Source organism: Mytilus trossulus, chromosome 3 (assembly GCF_036588685.1).
Source record: "Mytilus trossulus isolate FHL-02 chromosome 3, PNRI_Mtr1.1.1.hap1, whole genome shotgun sequence".
Taxonomy (NCBI): domain Eukaryota; kingdom Metazoa; phylum Mollusca; class Bivalvia; order Mytilida; family Mytilidae; genus Mytilus; species Mytilus trossulus.
The window spans coordinates 16,526,657-16,547,763 of NC_086375.1; the positions used below are offsets into that span (position 1 = coordinate 16,526,657).

The 21,107-nt window shown below is 30.3% G+C and overlaps 2 protein-coding genes across 2 annotated transcripts; one reads left to right on the top strand and one right to left on the bottom strand.

The window, feature by feature from the left end:
- On the bottom strand, positions 1–10,700 carry LOC134710261 (uncharacterized). The gene is made up of 3 exons (XM_063570540.1): positions 10,509–10,700; positions 1,154–5,397; positions 1–687 (listed from the first exon to the last, which is right to left on the bottom strand). Exons 1-2 carry the CDS (start codon positions 10,579–10,581, stop codon positions 4,019–4,021), a joined length of 1,452 nt encoding a protein of 483 aa, XP_063426610.1. The 5' UTR covers positions 10,582–10,700; the 3' UTR covers positions 1–687; positions 1,154–4,018.
- On the top strand, positions 10,660–21,107 carry LOC134710262 (zinc finger FYVE domain-containing protein 21-like). Its single transcript, XM_063570542.1, has 7 exons — positions 10,660–10,840; positions 12,075–12,128; positions 13,446–13,614; positions 14,590–14,668; positions 15,002–15,099; positions 16,030–16,160; positions 17,512–21,107. The coding sequence occupies exons 1-7, from the start codon at positions 10,721–10,723 to the stop codon at positions 17,554–17,556; spliced, it is 696 nt and encodes a 231-aa protein (XP_063426612.1). The 5' UTR covers positions 10,660–10,720; the 3' UTR covers positions 17,557–21,107.

Consider the following 21,107-nt stretch of genomic DNA (forward strand, 5'->3'; position numbering starts at 1 on the left):
ACAACAATAAGTAATTGATACACCATACAAGGTAAGTAAAAACAATATGCATATACCGGTAAATAAAGCTTAATAAACACTTTGCTGTTAATAACAAAAAAAAATAAATATTGCTCTACAGAATTACACAAAACTGGCAAAGAATATAGGAAATGAAGATGTGCACTTAATTTGCTATTTCATTTTTGATCTGAGTGATTATTTAAGATTTTCCTTCCATACAGAAACATGGATTTCAACAATTCAGATTAAATATATTTGAAGATGTCTTTCAGGGAACATTCACATATATACATTTTACACATCGTTTTTTTTATTGGATGGAGAGATTTTCTATATCAGCCAAATCTATATTATAATAAACATATATGTTTGGCAAACCCCTTTAGAGAAGTATCCTGTTCTTAAGTAAAATGTGACCATAATATCTTTATATCAGTTTCCGAGATTAAATGAAAAACAATATTTTTCCACTGTTTTGAAAATGCCTGTACCAAGTCAGGAATATGACAGTTGTTGTCTATTAGCTTGATGTGTTTTACCATTTGATTAGGGGACTTTCCATTTTGAATTTACCTTTGAGTTCAGTATTTTTGTGATTTTACTTTTTTATTTGTTTTATTTTAGCAAAAGCTAGACATAATCAAAGGGAGATAATCTTCAGAGTGATAATCAAAAGGAGATAATCTTCAGGTACCAGTCTTGTATTACATTTTTCAGTTTCCGGTGCATGTCAAAACATGGAGTGTAATAAAATAGTCCCAATTTTTCTGAATTTTTTCTGCACAGCCTATAAACTGTTTAATTAAAACTTTGTGATGAATTGATAGTACTATTTAAATGTAACAAAAATATGTCATCTTTTTTCAGAAATTAAAACAGGAAGGTAGAAGGATCTCATGTTTACTAGAAGTGGTGCGGTCGGATGAAAACAGCAAACAGAAAGTAGAAAAAGGAAGTTTTGACATTGAGGTTGATTAACTTTTTATTCTTCGTGGCAAGGTGCCATTTTTTTTGCATGAAATCATAGTATAACATTACTAAATGCATGAAATGTAGACTAAATATTTTTTCTATGTAGCATTTTTGAATTTATTGAAGATCAGCTGTTTTGCATGTAAGCCTATGGAGCAATCAATTACAAGACTGCAACCTTCAGAGTGATAATCAAAGGGAGATAATCTTCAGAGTGAAAATCAAAGGGAGATAATCTTCAGAGTGATAATCAAAGGGAGATAATCTTCAGAGTGATAATCAAAGGGAGATAATCTTCAGACTGACTTTTAAAAGAATAGAAAATTCCATAGTGTACATGTCTATTATTGAGCAATACACATAGAAGACTATGGGACTTATGAAAATAAGTGAATTCAGGGAACTTTACATATGACAATATTTGAACAAAAAGTTGATTTTCTTGAGAAAGATAGTTTTTGCAACCAGTAAATCTGGGATTACCAGCCTTCTTCTTGCAAATTGAAAATTAATTTATAAAACAAATACATTCATACATGTACATGAAAAATGATATGTTAATAAAATAAACATAATCAAGAACTCACAGTGAGTCAATTATTGTTAAATAACATGTTTATAGTCATAAAGACTTGTTTCTGTACATGTTAATTCAGAAATATTTGCAATATTATTATCATTGTTGTGAGAAATCTAATTAAAATAATGCTGCATTATATGAATGCAAATTTTTTTCTCACATCACAAGTTTGAATCATTATTTTGAGGTATAATCAATAATCATTATAATCATGATAATAAATGCACACAATACCAGCACTTTTAGAATTCACTATACACATGTATATTGATAATATAAGAATAATTGAAGAACATAAAAATACCACAAAAAAAAAACACACATGACAAACTAAGCTTTGGAATATACAGTAAATATAGTATTAAACATGATGAAAAATAAATAATCAAAACAATTAGATCAATTAGATTTTATGCTAAAATGAAAATAATTTGTAAGACTTTTCATTCAAATGATTTTTCCATCAGTTACATTTTTTCTTACAAAAAGGAAATTGATAACTTTTTGTTTTATGTAAGGGGAAATAACTCAGATTTTTTTTTCATAAACAACTGAACAGTAAATTTACAATATTTTGTACAAATAAGATGAGTACAATTGTCAGTTTCTTTTGTATAAGCACAATATAAAATCTTTTCATGTTTCGATTTAATATTCTTTAATAAATTGTTTTTCTTTTCTATTCACACACTAGTGCTTTTGATTTGGATTTTGTAAATTATATATTGGCAATGTTTGAAATCCTTTTAAATTTATACCTTTCTTTCTCTAATAACAATGGTAAATCTTTGACTGTCTATATATATACATACAAGCCTGAGTATGTTAATCTAAAGAGTTAAAAGTAGTTACATATCACAAACAAAGTTAAGTATGTAAAAAAAGAACTACATGTGTTGCAAAAGCTAACACAAACACCTACAAAAAGAAATATACTACATGAATAAACAAATAAATATTCTCTAATGAGTACTAGGTATGAAAATCACTAATGTTCTATATATCAAAAGCACAACCTAAAAAAATTGTTCTCATTATAAATTGATTACAATACATCGTACAAAACAAAGATGATTACTTACAGAATACAAACTTATAAATAAAATAAATAAATAAGAGCATTTTATATAAAATCTCAAAATTTTTGTTCAATGTACAAAAATAAATGAAATGATAGCAGGAGTTGGGCCATTTAGGTTGTATTTTGACTCAACAAATTAAGTTTTTTATAAACAATTTTATCTCTCAAATATGCACACAATAAAGGAAATGCTTAAAAAAATCAAAAACAACCCAATGAATGTGACAAGGCTGTAAGTGAAATGACCTCACACACATAGTGATTACATCTAAATACCGATAAGTATCAATTTCACAAAAAAAAAAAAAAAAATGCAAAAACTTCACAGATGTTTTTTTACCTGAAGTATCTAAAATACCAACTAGATTTTGGATGTGCACAAATTACTGTGCACATAATAAACAATAAGTATAAATATCATAATTAAGGATTTCATGGATCAAGACAAACTGCAAATTCTTATTCATAGAAACATATTTTGCTTTGTTAGGAGTAAACAACAGGGAAGTAACTCTTCTTGTGATAATGAATTATCTCCCTTGGAAGAAAATTCTTATTTGTAGGATACTTATTTTGTAGATTTTATTAGTCATATTTAATAGTAGAGGCAAACTGCAAATTCAATTTCTTAACTAGATACAATATTTGAAGATGAATGAATTAGAACAGATGATCAATTGGAGAATACAAATCTGCAGTGTTATTTTTTTTAAATGTTTCTTTCATTATGATTATTGAATGAACAAATATATTCTTCCGATTCATTTACATTAAAAATTATGTGATGAAATAAATTTATAACTTTATTTGTTAATTTTATCTGTAGATATTTTAGGACATAAGTGGCAAATATTTATGACAATGCAAATAAAGTTAAGTGTGAAGATATTTTAATTTAGAGGAAAAATGCTTGATATGCAATTTAAAAGTATTACACTTTTGATTAAAAACACAGACAATATAAATCAAAATCTGATATCAAATGATCAAATTAAGATTAAGTTTCAACTTTGGACGAGGGTCTCATCCAAACATATCCATCTTTCCTCCTCTCCATCACAGAGAACCCCTAAAAGTAAAACCAAATTATTTAAATGTTTAAATTACCATGCTAGGGTGTAACATTGCGATTCCTATTTATTCAAAAAATCATCCATTTAATAACACTAAGCCTTTTATATTTTGTTTGGCTACTGCCTTTGTTCTAAAAGAAACTCATCAGCTATAACAAAGGCATCTGAAAAAAGTCAAATTTTGTTACAGCGCATCTTGAAATAGCTGTACAATGCCATATTTGGGATGTTATCATTCTATAAACTTTTTGGAGGAATTTTCCAGAAATAGCTTTAAAATCTTCCCAACATATAACATGTATAAACAATCTAATCCTCATCATCAATGTTAGTTAGCATACAGTACTCAGTATCTGACATTTTATCTTTTTCCTTTTCTGAACCTTTAAAGAATTTACGATTATACAAAGACAGCGCTACGATTAACAAAATTAATCCACAAAGACCAAATATTATCATGAATACATTGCTGGTAGTAGGATATTTCCCATAAACCACTTCCTTGTGTACATCTATTTCCCACAGGTCGCTAAGCAACCCATCTTTTCCATTTGTATCATGCCCCATGCCTCCGAAAATGTGATTAAAATTGTGGTTCCGGTTGAATGACATAAAGCCAGTTCTACTTCCTGGATAACGTTCTGAACTGGACTCCCCATATTTTCCACCTGTGTTCCCATACTTGTTGCCACCCATCCACGACCACATTTTGAAAACAAATTCATACCGCCATAAATCATTTAATAATTTTCCTGGTTTAAAAACTGTGACAGATGCAGCTGTGGAATCTGATCCATCTCCACCAAACATCCATAAGTTTCCATTAGTATCCACCCATCCTGTAGCCTTGACACGGCATCCAGGCCAGTTGTCTTTACCGGCAACTTGGAAATGACCATAATTGCCATGATGACATACAGTGTCAGAACCACCGATCTTTGTCCAGGAATCTTTTCCAATATCATAACTCCAGAGATCATTAGCATATTTGCCATCAATATTTGTTTCACCTGAATCTATTTCAGCAGTATTGCCACCAAACAAGTATAAAGACCCTTGCTGAAAGGTTGTTGCCCCACTACGAGGTTTGGGATATGAAACAATAGTTTGACCAAAACTGTTAGATGGATATTTTTTTGAGCTTTCCATTTCACTCCATTTTTGGTTAACTAAAGAAAAAGACCACATGTCATGTAATGCTTTGTGTTCTGCATTTCTTCCTCCAAATATTGTAAGCTTAGTGCTTGTGCACCAACTTGACTGGTGGCCTCGCGCTGGTGGATGGCTAATCATGGAATCATTACCTGACAATGTAAGTTCTTGCCATGAATTGTCTACTAAATTGTAAATCCAAGTGTCATCTAGTTTTTTACCATCTTTATCAATACCGCCAAAAATAACAATCATTCTTGATGGTATGCCACAAATTGAAGGAGAGTAACGAGGTGATGGTTTATTTTTAGCAACAGGTTTCAAAGTAGTCCAGTGGAATGTATTGACATCCAGCACCCATAAATCATTGGTGAGAGTAAATTCCTTTGATACACTATTGTAGGACCATCCACCAAACAGATAAGACTTTGTGTTATCATCAAACCACAATCCTCCCTCAGCTCGGGATCCTGGTGACATCTCTGTTGCTGAGACATTTGCTGTCTTTTCTCCACCATGCCATACAATATCTATATCTTCAAGATAAAAAAAAGATGGTGTCTACTAAATTATGATATGATAACCAGCTATTTGTATACTATGAATTCATTATTATTAGTGGGATACCAATATTTGTACATTTATTTGGTAAAGGTAAGCAATGAATTTCAAGAGTGTATACAGACTTTGAAACAAACCATAAAATTAAATATACATGAAAATATAATTGTTCCTGAATCCCAGAAAATTGGTATCCACAAAAATAAATGAATTCACATGACACATGTACAGCCTTTACCAATATTTTTAGGGGTAACAGGGTTGGCAAAGTATTACCCGCCTGGGTTTTCCCGGCCTGGGCAATACTCCCAGAAATGGGTTATACTGGGCAATACTGGGCAATAAAATTTTTAAAGCTTCTTCTAACGAAAAATAGAAAAGACTTAGATTTATAGCTAAAAATATACATTTTATACAAATAACCATTAAGAGTCATTTCTAGAAGATTAAAAATTCAATTCATTCACTTCTCCACTTAAATTTTATGTAGGCAAAATACAAGATTTGCACATTTTAGGATTCCTTGTTAATTACCAAGCATTGTTTCAATAATCCAAACTTTGAAAAAAATGCAGTTTATTGCAGTGTTTTAATAAATGGGAATTTTATATTAAATTGCTATTTATGCAATCATATTGCTAAATAAACACCCGACAGGGTCTTGTCATTAACTCTTATAGAAATGAAAAGGCTGATTATTGTTATAAAAACATATCTGTGTTCTAATCTGAATGGGCGCACTACGTTTGCGCACATTTGGGGATTAAAATGTTTTACGTTTGCGCGCAGCTTTTGATTACATTTGTGCACATTCATTTTACATACACCTTTGACTTGTTGAATTGTAACTGAAAATCGAAAAAAATATGCGTCTTTATCTTTTCCCCCCCTGCCTTATCAGACCTATACTCACGGAAGGGGTACTAATACTTGTATATAATTCAACAAATTAATAAATAAATAAGTACTATAACCTGTATTTTACCTGAGTTTACCTGTCAAAAAAATGCGCGCAAATGTAATCAAAAGCTGCGTGCAAACGTAATGATTTTTGCGCGCAAATGTAATGCACCGATCTGAATAGTCACTTCTTGATTAGTTATGTACATTTGACCATATTAATTATTTCAAAGTTTTTTTTCTTACATGTAATTGTTAATATTAGTTATATATATTTGAATAACAATTTTTTTGGGGCTTTATGTTAACAGTTTGACCAATCCAGACAGAAAGGTGATTTTAAAGGTTTATAGGGGTTATTGAGAAAAGCTTTTTGCATAGATATTTGTATAATGTGTGTTCATGTACACTTGTCTCAGAGTTGTTAGAATAATACTTTCTTAAAAGTATACACATGTACCTGTACATATATGTATAATACGACTCCCAAACAAGTAAACTTATAAATCAAAATATGATTATATATGTATCTTTAATGTATTGCATTTGTTTTGATTACAAAATCTTCTTTAAAATTCAGTCCAGTATCTTATATTACCCAGTATTGCCCAGTATTACCCAGTAAAACCCTGTAATACCCAGGTTTTCCCAGTATTTCCCACTGGGCTGGGCAATACTCACAAAACCTGGGTTTTTGCCAACCTTGATTGGTAAGGTGTATTAAAATAAGCATATCTCAAACTAGCATCAAGTAGTTGAAGAATTAGCACAGTCTGATACAATACACCTTATCGCTATTCACAGTTGACCTGAGAATCTGTCCAGCTTGAACTATTAACGTCATACAACAATCACTTTTCCATGGTGGCGTCAGATATTTTGTATAATGATGTAAAAAAATCACGGGAACTTGTGTAATGTCCAGTAATGGTGGACAAATAGAGATAAGGTGTATACACCTTATCGCTATTTGTGAATCTGTCCCAGTAGTCTGAGATTACTCTGACGTCCAACGACTGTTTTGCCAGACAAGCTGGGGCCTGGGGACCCAGGGCCCCAGCTTGTCTGGCAAAAACAGCCATTGGACGTCAGAGTAATCTCAGACTACTGTCCCAGGAACTATTAACTTCATTCAACAATCACCATGATCACATTTTTCCATTGTGGAGTCAAATAATTTGTATTCTGGGAACTTTTGTGATGTCTAGTAAGAGTGGGGGCAGGTTTTTGTTATTGAGGATCATGGGTTTTTAAGCTTAGGATTTCGGGATTGGTCCTTTCAGGATCCAGGAATTCTTTTTTCAAATTTCAGGGTTGTCAGGATTTAAATTCCTTTAAAATAATGCTAACCTTCGCCAAACATATTCTAATTGTGTAAAACATTATAATAAACAAAAAAAGAGCTTAAAAGCGGAGTTTTATAGGACATTTATTAGTAAATTGAATAGCCTAGAACACAAAGACTCTAAGTCCTTTTGGAAATCTATTAACGATCTAAAAAAAAACCACCAGCAGGCACCCAGTCCATTATCAAAGCAGGAATGGGTAGAACATTACAAATCCTTATTAAACTCTGATTCAGAACTTAATTTTCCTGATGATCTTGAGACATCAAAGGACAATCATTGCTCTCTGGATTACCCATTTACTTGTAATGAAGTTAAAAAGGGTATCACTAGACTTAAATCTGGTAAGTCTGGTGGTCCTGATTTGATATTGAATGAGTTTATTAAATGTAGTGCCTCATCCATGGTACTAGTTATGGTAAAACTTTTTAATAAAATACTTCAATGTGGAAAATTTCCAAAATCATGGAATCTGTCATACATTTCTTCAATTTTTAAATCAGGTGATCCTAGTGATTGCAATAACTATAGAGGTATATGTGTCTCTAGCTGTTTAGGTAAATTATTTACTTCATTACTGCAAAACAGATTAACCGTGTTCATAGAGTCTAAAGACTTGTTGAGTGCCAATCAGGGTGGCTTTCGTGAAGGATATAGAACAAGTGACCATATATTCATAATGAAAACTTTAATTAATAAATATCTAAATAAGTGTAAGAAAAATCTTTACATTTGTTTTGTGGACTTTAAAAAGGCATTCGACAGTGTTGTAAGAAAGGCACTACTACATAAATTGCTCAAAAAGGGAATAGGTGGGAAATTTTATGACTTGTTAAAACATATGTATAGTAATACATTATATTGTTGTAAAACAGATGGATTTATTAGTGAATCATTCCATGCTAATTTAGGGGTGAAACAGGGGGACAGTCTTAGCCCCACCCTTTTTAATATTTTTGTCGATGACATAGATTCCTATTTCAACCCTGTTTTGTCTGATCCAGTTAATTTAAATCAGAATAATAACTTTAGTCATCTTCTTTATGCAGATGATTTAATCTTAATTTCAGAAACACCTAATGGCTTGCAACACTGTGTGGATGCCTTACAATCCTTTTGTATTGATTGGGGCCTAAATGTGAACACCAAGAAAACACAAACTATGATTTTATCAAATAGTAAAAATAGATCTTTATTAGATAAACATTATTTTTATTTTGGTCCCCAACCATTAGAATCTGCTACGGAATATAAATACTTAGGTATAGTCTTCAACAATAGAGGTGAACTTAATATAGCAGCTGAAAATCTTGCTGATAAAGCACGTAAGGCATATTTCGCCTTGAAATCAAAATTACCATATTCTAATTGTATTGCAGTGGAAAAATGGGTAAGACTTTTCAACTCATTAATTTCACCAATTATGACTTATGGATCTGAAATTTGGATCTCAGATTTTAATATAAATCTTGACACTGCTGATAAACTACCATTTGCAAAGGTTCAGAATATGATTATGAAAAATGTTCTTGGTGTTCATGGTAAGGCTTCCAATTTAGCTTTACGTACAGAACTTGAGCTATATCCAGTGTGTTTTATATCATATAAACTAATGTTTAAATACTATGCTAGATTAACTGACATTGAAGTTGGAAACAACCCAAAATTTGATCTATTAAAATCTGCATTCATTGAAGATAAAAAATTGTATACACAAAAGAGCGCTTGCTGGGTACAGTCCTTACACAAACTAAAAAAGTTAATCAACTTTGATTCACTTCAAATATCACATAATATGTTTGGAACTCACTGAAAAACTTTTATAAATGCAAGATTTTGGGTCAACTTGAGAATATTAAATCTAATAACACAGGTAAACTAAGATTTTATAGTAAAATGTGCTCATCATTTGACTTGAAAGCTTACTTATTAAGATTTGATATTAAAAAATATGATAGGTCACTGCTTACAAAAATTAGAATAAGTGCACATTCACTTGCAATTGAAACTGGGAGGTATAGCAAACCAAAAATTTTAGCAAGTGAAAGAAGCTGCAAACTTTGTAAAGATAAAGTGGAAGATGAAATTCATTTTCTTTTACATTGTCCTCTATATAAAGACCTTCGAGAGAAGTTTGATATTTTCAAAAACCTTAATAATGATGATGATATTAAATCAACGATCTATTTACTTAATCCAGTAAATCTAGTTAACACCAGACAAATATGTAGTTATTTAAGTCAAGCTTTTGAAGCTCGTAATAATAATCTAATGTCAGTTGGTCTACCATAAGTATAATACTATGTAATACTATGTAATACTGTGATATTATATATATAATTGGTACTTCAAATGTTTTCTTTATGTTGTATTTGCATAAATTGTCATGTTTAATGTGTTTATATCTTGGAATACGCATTGTATCATATGTGCTTTGTCCAATAAAATATTTGAATTTGAATTTGAATAAAAAAAAAAAAAAGCATTAAATTTGGGACTTCAGGATTTCATGCTTTTAAGCGCCGGATTACTGGATCAGGACCCCCTCCAACCCCCCTCAATTGGCGGACAAATAGTGAAATAGCGATAAGGTAAGACAATTAAGAAGCGAGAGTAAGCCCTGATGGGACCGTGTATTATATGTCGTTTGGACCAACAACAATTGCAGAGTTTATTACTAGGAAATTATTGTTGACCAACACATCACATATGGTTTTATATGCACATTTATTTATGGATCATGTAGATACTCATACGAAGTTATAAACTGAAAACTATCCTTAATTTTGACCTTGTTATTTATATTTTGTTATTTATTTTAAAGTAAGATTTGCTGATACCTGCTGTTTGGTTACTGGGTATAAGGATGGCGATAGTGATGAGTAATTTCATGTTGTTCATCTTATAGATCATCTGTCAGTTATTCTAGAAGTAGAAAGCAGAACTTCAAAATTTCTGTTTTGGTTGGCAGTGTAAACATTATAATTTGCGTAGTTTGCAAGGTAAAAGTCCGAGGACGAAGTTTACACAAATGACATTTCCGGCGTAAACAATGGCCGCCCCTGAAAAGAAACTTGTTCGATCTAAAAGTGGTCTTCGTATGGTGACAGTCGACGACGAAGAAACTAGTCCATTTCTTTTGATGGAACCACCATGGGTCCCTGATAATGAGGTACACAGTACCGTTTGCCATTATTTACTGACTAATTGTTGTTGAAATTCTGTTCCTGTAACATGATAGTCATTGATACACCTTTCAGTCTCACCATTAACACCAGTCCACAGTTAAGTGTTTAAAAGTTTTCACAGGGACTTGACAACAGGTCAGATATATTTTTGAATAAAGTGGGTTCGTGCCTTGTGGTTGAGATCAATGGATATAGTGCTGATGGTCATGAGTTTGATTCCAACTCCTGGCACTAAAATATCAGTACATGTCAAAGAGGCTCAGAAGGGCAGTTTTTACACTCCCTCACACATCTCTGATACCTAGATTGGAGTTTAAATTAGAATGCATACTTTAAAGGCCTCAGTTGGTCAAAGTTGCACGGACTTTGACCTTGCGATCAATTTGCTGATATCACTTTGATGTAGGAAGTGGTTCTTTTCGAGTACTTTAGCTTCCTAGAACATTATAACTGACTCTTTCAGATGTCTTAGCACTCTCTTATATTGGGGTGGGGATTGTTGTAATATGACAGCGACACATCTTGATAGGGAGTGTACATGGATTCCACTGTACCCTCACAGCTCTTGACGGGTGCTCCATGAACAGAGGGATCTACGTAGATGTACATACATGTACATACAAATGCACATAGACGATACACCTTATCACTATTTGTCCACCATTACTGGACTTCACACAGGTTCCCGTAATATTTGACATCGTGATACAAAATATTTGATGCCACAATTGAAAAGTGATTGATGTATGACCTCAATAGTTCAAGAGGGACAGATTCTGGGGTCAGCCGGGGAATAGCGATAAGGTGTATTAACAGGCTGTATATCTGACCTGTAGTCTAGTCCCTTTGATATTGTATACTTAAGCAAGTTTTACTTTCCAAATTTGGTAATAATGATACTCTTTAATTATCTGTTACATACAAAAAATGTACAATTCATATGTAGTAGGTTAAATTATTTTGTCATGATATTTCTTTACTTATTGGCTAAGACAACATTTAGATTCTTGCACTTTCAGATTGGTGCACTTTCCAATTAATTTCCTACATTTGTACATGTACATTAATCCTATATACATCATTGTATATGTACATTGTATATGTTTTCCTCTAATTAAAAAGTATTTTTAAGGGCACCATAAATAAATTTAAAAAGTAAGTTGTCTTATTTTTCTGTTGAAACATGTGTCATATATTATTTAATTCTGTATCTTTCAGTGTGATTGTTGTCAGAGTTGTAGAGGCAAGTTTGATTTCCTCAGGAGAAGAAAGGTGGGTTGGAAAGAAAAATTTAAAATATATATTTTTTTTAAATAAAATGTTTGTGTTGATTTTGCAGAAAGTTTCAATTGCTTTTCAATGTAGGAATTATTTTTTACGTTGTAAAATCATTTCTTTGAATTAAATATTATTTTGTCAGATATTAATTACAATTATGAGTTATCTTTTGAATCAATATATGGATATAAGAAGATGTGGTATGAGTGCCAATGGGGACAATTCTCCATCCAAGTCGCATTGAATTTGTAAAAGAAAAACCATTATAGGTCTAAGTACAGTCAACAAGGAGCCTTGGCTCACTCTGAACAGCAAGCTATGAAGGGCCCCCAAAATGACTAGGTTAAAACAGGAAAACCAATGGTCTATATGAAAAAGAAGATGTGGTATGATTGCCAATAAGACAACTGTCCACAAGAGACCAAAATGCCACAAACAGTAACAACTATAGGTCACCGTACAGCCTTCTACAATGAGCAAAGCCCATACTGCATAGTCAGCTATAAAAGACCCTGATAAGACACTGTAAAAACAATTCAAACGAGAAAACTAAAGGCCTTATTTATATATAAAAAATTGAACAAAAAACAAATATGTAACAGATAAACAAACGACAACCACTGAATTACAGGCTCCTGACTTGGGACAGGCACATACATGTATATAAATAATGTGGCGGGGTTAAACATGTTAGCGGGATCCCAACCCTCCCCTAACCTGGGACAATGGTATAACAGTAAAACATGAAAACGAACTATAAAAATCAGTTGAAAAAGGCTTAACTCATCAGATGGACAAATATACTAGTGGACGTGGCCGGGTACTTATACATCCCGACACAAAAAGACACAATGAACAGATCTGAGAGTACTTGCAGTTATCTGACACCTAGTTCAAAGCCATCTAATCTATATAAGAAATGAGAAACACTTTAATATGAACCACATTAACAGATGATAACTACTGAATGTCATGTTCCATTTTATTGTTTCTTTTTTTGTGAAAAACATGCATACAAAACTCACATTGTTAATATTTACAACATATCTTTATGCTCCTTCAAGTTCAAGAAATATAATACAACAGGAAAGTATTTTGATTATATGTATATGAGTACTTATTTATTATATGCATACATGTAGTCACTTAAGTTACTAACAGAAAGTGATAGGAAATTGGTTAAAGTCTTTTTTTACTAAATTTTGGATGTCCAGCCGCTATAAACATGAACTATATTTTATTTTACCAAATTAATGACCACTTATTGCTAGCATTTGAAGTTACAGAAATATGTGTTGTCTTTTTTTCCAGCATCACTGTAGAAGATGTGGGCGGTGTTTTTGTGATAATTGTTGCAAAACAAAAGTAGCTCTGCCCAGAATGTGCTTCATTGATCCTGTACGACATTGTGCAACATGTACAGATACCACAAAGAAAGAAAATGAATTCTTCGATAAACATGTCAAAACTCTTGTCAATGGTATGTATAAAAGGCAAACTTATATTTTGTTATTGTTCTGTGCATATAATATTCAAGAACAGATGATTTTATTCTATGGAAATAAGCTCAGGAGATGTCAAAATAGATTTCACTTTATGACTTTTTGTAACCTTAAAGGGGCACTAGCTACGAGATGTAAAGAAATCTTAAGTATGATTTGTTTTTGTTCAATCAATAATAAAAGTAAATAGTGAAATAAAAATTCGCTTTTAGCAGCCAAAATGGTTCAATTTTGTCAAATTAAGCTAAATAATATTGATAATGAAGTATTCACTTGCAAGTGAATAATTGACCTCATTAAATCCGTATTCTTGTGAACTTCAATTTAACCCATAAGTAGAGATGGACAAAGCATGCTTTATACATGTACTGTTTATTTAAAGGAAAGGAATGTCAACATTGAAAGTGAAACAAAGGTAAATCATTTGATGACTGATTCGATCCACTAAAAATCTTTCTTCTACATGTAAAAACGATGAGAAACATATATTTTTAATCTATAAAATTAAATTTAACAGACCTATAAAAATCCAACTGCACGTGTTGGATTAATCTATTTATATCTAATCATTAGTATATTTATGTTTACATAACTTATATGGTCATCTGAGGTCAACTCGATATTTAATTAGATGGAGTCTAGACTAAAATACACACGAAACAAATCTTCATATTATTGACCCTATTTTCTGTAAACTGTTTATTTCACACTTTTGATAGTTTGGATAAATGTTTTACATTGTTATAAATAAAATATGAGAATTTGAGTCAAATCGGTGACCATGAATTTGACAGCTAGTGCCTCTTTAATATAAAAAGCACATTCGTCTGATGAAGGTTTTGTTCAATCAAAATAGACTTCACTGTACTGATAACGGACCTTCTCTTTTTTGCTTTATATACTCAAATGTTTGTTAGTTGATTGTCTGTATACAAATATTTATGTCCTTATAGGTGGACAATTCATGTTGTCTGGAAAGGACCAATCAGACATCGAATCACAGTTTCTGTGTAAATTATCATCAGATCACAGGTATTTCTTTTCTCTAGAAAAAATAATTGGTCATTTTAAATTTGACCAATTTCATTTTAGAATAAAATTTACTGTGGTGGAAAATGTCTCAATTTTTTTCTCTTTTCTTATTTTTTAAAACATGGCCAGGGATATCAATAAAAGACAGAAAATAATTTGGAATTATGTATGGGTGCAAGATTTCTACAATCTAATATAAGAAGATGTGGCATAAGTGCCAATAAGACAACTCTCTATCCAAGTCATAATTTGTAAAAGTAAACCATGTACTAATCATATTCTGCATTTCAAATGAACTTTATTTTATTAAAGCAAGTTTTAACCTCTTTTCAGATTTTTAAATTTTGAAGCAGAGAGTGATAAATATGAGTCCATTAAAGTGTCTAATTTGGAGTCTTTACAGATCATGGCCAACAGTAGAGATGATGAAGGTATGATCTTGACCTTTCACTATTTTACAGTGTCTACAAATATGTTTATAAAACATCTGTAGATGATAAAAACAACCTAATTTTGTTATGCAAATAAGAAAAGATGTAGGGTATAACTCAATGAAGACAGCAACCCAACGACATAAAACACAAACTATTTGTTATGTGTCACTGCTCCATATTGCTATTTTGAGAACAAAATACAATTGCAGATATAGATTGAAAAGTATGTATTCAAATTTATATAATTGACTGTGTAGTATAAAGTTGTTCTTAATTTTCTGTATCTGTACAGATGTAATGTTTTTCTTGAAAACATTAAAAGGGAGATAACTCTAAAAACTTTGTTGGTAATATGCTTCTCACTTGACTTCACAAAAGAAATTTTCTCTCCAAATTGTTCAATTTACATTCTGTTTTAAGTGAACATTGAAACTTATTGTATTGTAGAATTAGCAGGTAAGTAAATGAAGTTTGAAAGAACATTCACATAATATTGTAAAATCTTCTTGTTTTCAGTACATATTTGAATGAATGTAAACTAATATAAAATGTCATTTAAAACAAAAAGTTGTTTTATTTGTTTATGCTGCCTTCTGTAGATGATAATGGTGAGATTGATGTTGTTGATGTGTTTAACTTGTTGTTATGATGTCTTATTTTAGGCTTATTCTGATGACAAAATAAGAATGAAAAATAGCAACTATCATTTTTTAATTGTTTTAAAATATGTTATTTTTATTTATTTCTGTCATAAAGTTATTACAAAATAAGTGATACTATATGTTTTTTTTTAAATTTTCTATTTAATTTTAATAATCCTTGTATGAAAATTTGAAATTGGATTTACAGTATTCATTTCAAGTCTTTTTTTCAGGTTTTTGCTTATAAACTTACATTATTTAAAAAATTCACAAATGACAATTTCAGGAAACACACTTGCCACTGGTCTTGCATTGAAATATAAGAATAGCAATGATGTAATGACAATGGTGAAGATGGTTGTCACAACAGGGGCCAATAAGAAACAAGCACAGATATGGATAGCTGCTATGCAAAAGGTATGTAGAACCAAAGAGTTGTATCCCCTTAATGATTCTCTGATAATAATTAGTAGTCTTGTCGAGTGATCAGGCCAATCATCAACACCTGACTCTTCAGATAAAAATAGATGTACAAACAACAATGAACAAGATTACATAAGTTTACTTTATTAGTTCTCTACCGTGGAAGTCGAAAGGGGACATTGGGTTTGCATTGTCTGTCTGTCCGTCTGTATGTTTGTCTGTCCATCTGTCATTCCGGCAAATCAGTTTTCCAGACTTTTTTTCTTCATGCTTGAAGATGTTGACTTGATAATTGTTGTATTTTTTTTATCATGACAAGTTCCAGGTCAAATTTGATTTTCAGGATTTTAGCTTTTCTCCTTGTTCAGTTAAAGCCCTTTCCATAGAATTAAATATATTATGAAATACAAATTAATTACTAGATTTCCGTTCAAAGGGAAATAACTCATTTGTAAACTTTCCCTAGAATTGAATTTTTAATGAAATACTTATTAATTACTATAGATTTCTGTTCATAGAGAAATAACTCCTTTTTAAAATTATTTGTTAAAGACATTGCATTAAGATAAATGACATTTTGGATTTTTTTCCATTTTCTTTATTAAACTGTTTAAAGAATCTAGTGGTAAGGTTTGTTTGTTATTTTATGTAGTTTACACCATGACAAGTAAGGGAAGACATCAAAAGATCGATGTAGGATAAAAAAAACTTAAATCAAATAGTTTGGGGGTGGGGGTGGGGGGGGGGTCAACATTGCTGCAAGTTTTGTTAATCTAAAATCGATTTTACATATATCCATATAGGTAAATCAATTTTTCCCAAATTAAGTTAAGAAGGGGGGTAGGGGGGTCAGCGAAAAAACTATGTGAATTAAGTTTTTTATCCAACATTGAACTTTTGATGTCGTCCCTTATAGATCAAGTTAGAATTTGGTTCCATTAGATTGAATTTTTAATCGGTAGGGGACTATGTATTGCCATGAAATACTCACAGAGTGCTTGTTAAATTTAATTTATTATTTGTAAATATACTTTAAACTACACAAAGAAGGGAGATAACATACTAAAATCAAAAATTTAAAAGATTACAAAACCATTTGAAAGAAAAAATACGATTTTGCTTTTTATACCATAAACAGTGGTATTGGATATGAAATGTTGTTTTCTTCATTTTTTTATAAGGCTTTCAAATATACATGTTTTTGCAAGCACATATGAATTTGTTGTTTTTACAATAATAGAATACAAAAATGTTGTGGGCACATGGCTGGGACCACTTCACAACTTGAAAAGTAACATTAACATGAGCTGAAGTGACTTGATTTTTACAACTTTTTCTTTTTCAGGCATTTAAAATGGTGTATGAAGGTAGACAGGCACTGAGGGCATAATGAAAGAAAAACATTTTCCTTCTTCTGTTATTGTTTATAAAAACTTAAATAAACGTTGCAATTTTAAGAATTGAATTAACTCTTAATTCAGCACCTCAGTCTGATGATGAAGATATATTTTCTGTTTTTGAATTGTATATGAGTTGTAATGTCAGATTACCGATAACAAATTGCAGATAAAACTTAAATAAGTCCAGTTTGCACTGAAATTGTGATAAAAAATTCATTGGAAATTACAAAAAAAAAAATCAATTTTAATGGTATGAGATGTTGATAGTATTTACTTGCAGAAGGAATAAGGAAGATATTTAAATGACGGTGAAGTCTTTATTGTGTGTTTTTTTGTTTTTTTTTAAGATTTGGCTAAAACCATGATTAAGATTAAGTTTTTATGCAAGGTCTCTGTTCGTCTAAGGTGCTGAATTTGACAGTAATCATTTAGTACATTTTAAAATATTTTTTTTAAGGTAATTCAAATGTGATATTGTGTGTACATAAATCAGCATCAGAGTTGTTGTATTATTGAGGTATTTGAAGGGCATTGTTACTTACTTTTAGCATTAGTAAAGATTTAATGAAGAGAAGGTGACATTGGGAACAGAATATGTACAACATGCTAGAAATATTTTGCCTAGATATTGATTTTAAAGCCCAAATATTGAAAAAGATGTTTTATGTCATTGTTCATGTTTAACTTAATTAATAATAAATTGATTATGATATCGACTTTTTATAGCAATATAGCGCTTATTTATCAGACATCAATGTTATTTGATCAGAAAAAGGTCACAAATCAATGTATAAAGCTTTAAACACTGTGCTATTTTTATTTGACTGTAATTAATTTAATGATGTTATTGTATAAATCACAAATGGTGGTCTGAGACATTAACTGGTAGTCAAGATTGTTGACCATCCCTGAAGTAATACAGTCAAGATAGGTCTTGTTTGTTCTTATATTTTGTTTTGTTAAAGAAAAAAATGCGTATTAAGTTATGTAGTTTCCCTGAGAATATTAAGGGAAATTCAAGCAGTTTCTGTTTTTACTTTCCATTCTAAATAAATTTTATCATTTTGTCTACCATTTTGCACAGCTTTAGTTTGAAAAGACTGTTACGGCAATCATACAAAAGAGCCCTTGTTTTGTCCACTTGTTAAAATAGTTTATAGATGATAACTTTAGATGTCTATGGAATATAAGTTAACAGCATTCCTATTATCCTTCACACATATTTTTTTTGTACAACAATGCCAGTTTAATTGCATCTAATTATATTTGCTTGATACCAATGTATTTTATATATTCTCTGAGAAATAATTTAACTGTTCCCTGGGATACAAATTGTGGTAGTGAAATTCATGTAGGTTTGTACAATCTTAAAAGTATAAAATGCAAATAAAAATTACTTTGAAATATTAGTTATATAAATTTTTCAGCATTTTTATTTTTATTACACAAATAATTAGAAATTAAAGATAAAATTACAAGAAATAGATCTGGCTACACTTATTTTAAAAAAACAAACAGCATAATTATATAGGCAGCGAAAAAACCCATCATTTGTTTTGTTTTTAAATTGATAGATAAAAGAATTTTTAAAAGTAGTCTCAGCGGTAGGTGTCTTTAAACTCTCAGCGAATATATTATATGATTTTTACCCTCAACACTTTATTAAATAAATTAATTGCACAAAAGCATATTAAGCATATTATAACAAGCTGCTGAATTCATAAATATAATCCCATTGAAGCATTACAGGATCAAATTTTGGCAAACATGTATATTCCCAAAAGACTAAGCATTTTATTCAGGGATATGGGTATACTTTGGTGTGCAATTTTATATGTATATGTACTTAAATGCAATAAATCTGTATAATGTATAGTTTTGAATGCCTCATTGTTTTTGGCCAGAATTATATATGCTTCATTAATGTTCAAATATTTCACACTTTAAAAATATTTTTCACCAAATTTTGTAGACACGAAATGTAACATATATCACTTACAAATTAAGGATGTTTGCTTGTCATGTTTTGGGATTTTTGATAGATTTTCAAAATCCTCTGTTGTTTTTTTCCATTTGAATGCCTTAAAAAATTATGCTCATTGACCCCCATTTTTCTTTTTATAAATCTTTTACATGTATAATTATAAGTCATCTGTAAAAGTCTTATAAAATCTTCGTTATTTTTTAATAGTTTTTGAGAACTTAAACTTGTCATTGATAAATCAAGAAAAGTCAAGAGAGAACATCTTCCTGTCAAAATTTCAATGGCTAATAACTTGAAAAACAAGCACATTGACCTATATATTTACTCTTTTGGTCCCCTATCAATATTTACTAGTGTATTTTATTTTGAAAATAAGTAGCGAACCTCCTTATTGCCAGTGAATTATTCATTTCCAAGATGACCAAAAGTGCTAACATTGTTTACCAGTGTCTATTATGTGAAAGGGAAGAAAAGATATATAATGGAAACATAAGGAGTATATAAAGAATAGTTTGGTTGATATATGTATTGTTATCATTGTATCAATGCTTGCCATAGTGATCAAGATTTTATAAGAATTTTTATATTGTTTAATAGTTTATTATGTTCTCAAACTGTTTTTGTTGTTGAATATTGTTGAATTGAAAAAATCAGCAGATGAATATGATTTTGTGTATATAAAAAAGTATAAACTTTAATTTAAAAGGCGTTACAAGGTGCACAATATGGTTGGTGAGAGTTGGTTGTTTTTAAACTATTATATTGAAAATAATTAAATATTTTGTCTAATAATAAATAGCTGCAAATATTTAGACAATAACAAATAATAGCTCAATATTCTCATTCATTGGTATAAAGGACCAACTCAATCATTATATTGCAAATAGGTAAAATCATTGTTGTAAATGACAATAGTCTTAATTTAACTCAAAGAATGAAGTTAATGCACATTTGCATTGACGAATAATCATTTGTAAAGTAAAAAAAGTTACTTTTTATTAAGTTTTGTTCTGTATGGGAGATAACCCAATTTGAAAAGTGTTTCACCTCCAATTTCAAATATATTTTTATGTTTGTTCTTTACCAAGGGTAAACATTACCTTATGTAAGGTTATTTTTCACTGACATTTACTAAGAAAATATTGTTTGTTTTATTATCTCAGAAAATTTTAGAACAAGGACCTGTTCTCAATAACTGTATAAGTTATTTAGGAAAATAAACTAAACTGCAGGCAATTTATAAATGCTGGGATAACTCTTCCATTATATCTTGCTAGTGAAAATACGATACTTATTCTTAAGATAATTTGAATTGATAAATAATTCAAATATGAATAAATATATTTAAATAGAAATTGATTGATATATATAAAGGAAAATTTGTTGACTAGCAATATAGATTTTTCATGTTTTGATTATACTTAGTATTGATTTGGTTATAGACTATGCACATAATATAATAAACAAATGACACATTTTATGTTAGCCGCTTTGTTTTATAGTGCTTTATGAGATAGTGCTTTGTAAAATATATATACTATTAAAATTATAAAAGAT

Bases quoted from the DNA above. Each gene is read 5' to 3' on its own strand.
- LOC134710261 (XM_063570540.1), bottom strand. From the start codon at position 10,581: ATGATCTATAAGATGAACAACATGAAATTACTCATCACTATCGCCATC. The intron at 5,398-10,508 runs GTATCAGCAAAT...TTTATCTTGAAG, and splicing joins ACCCAGTAACCAAACAGCAG to ATATAGATATTGTATGGCAT.
- LOC134710262 (XM_063570542.1), top strand. From the start codon at position 10,721: ATGGCCGCCCCTGAAAAGAAACTTGTTCGATCTAAAAGTGGTCTTCGT. The intron at 12,129-13,445 runs GTGGGTTGGAAA...CTTTTTTTCCAG, and splicing joins ATTTCCTCAGGAGAAGAAAG to CATCACTGTAGAAGATGTGG. The intron at 15,100-16,029 runs GTATGATCTTGA...TGACAATTTCAG, and splicing joins CAACAGTAGAGATGATGAAG to GAAACACACTTGCCACTGGT.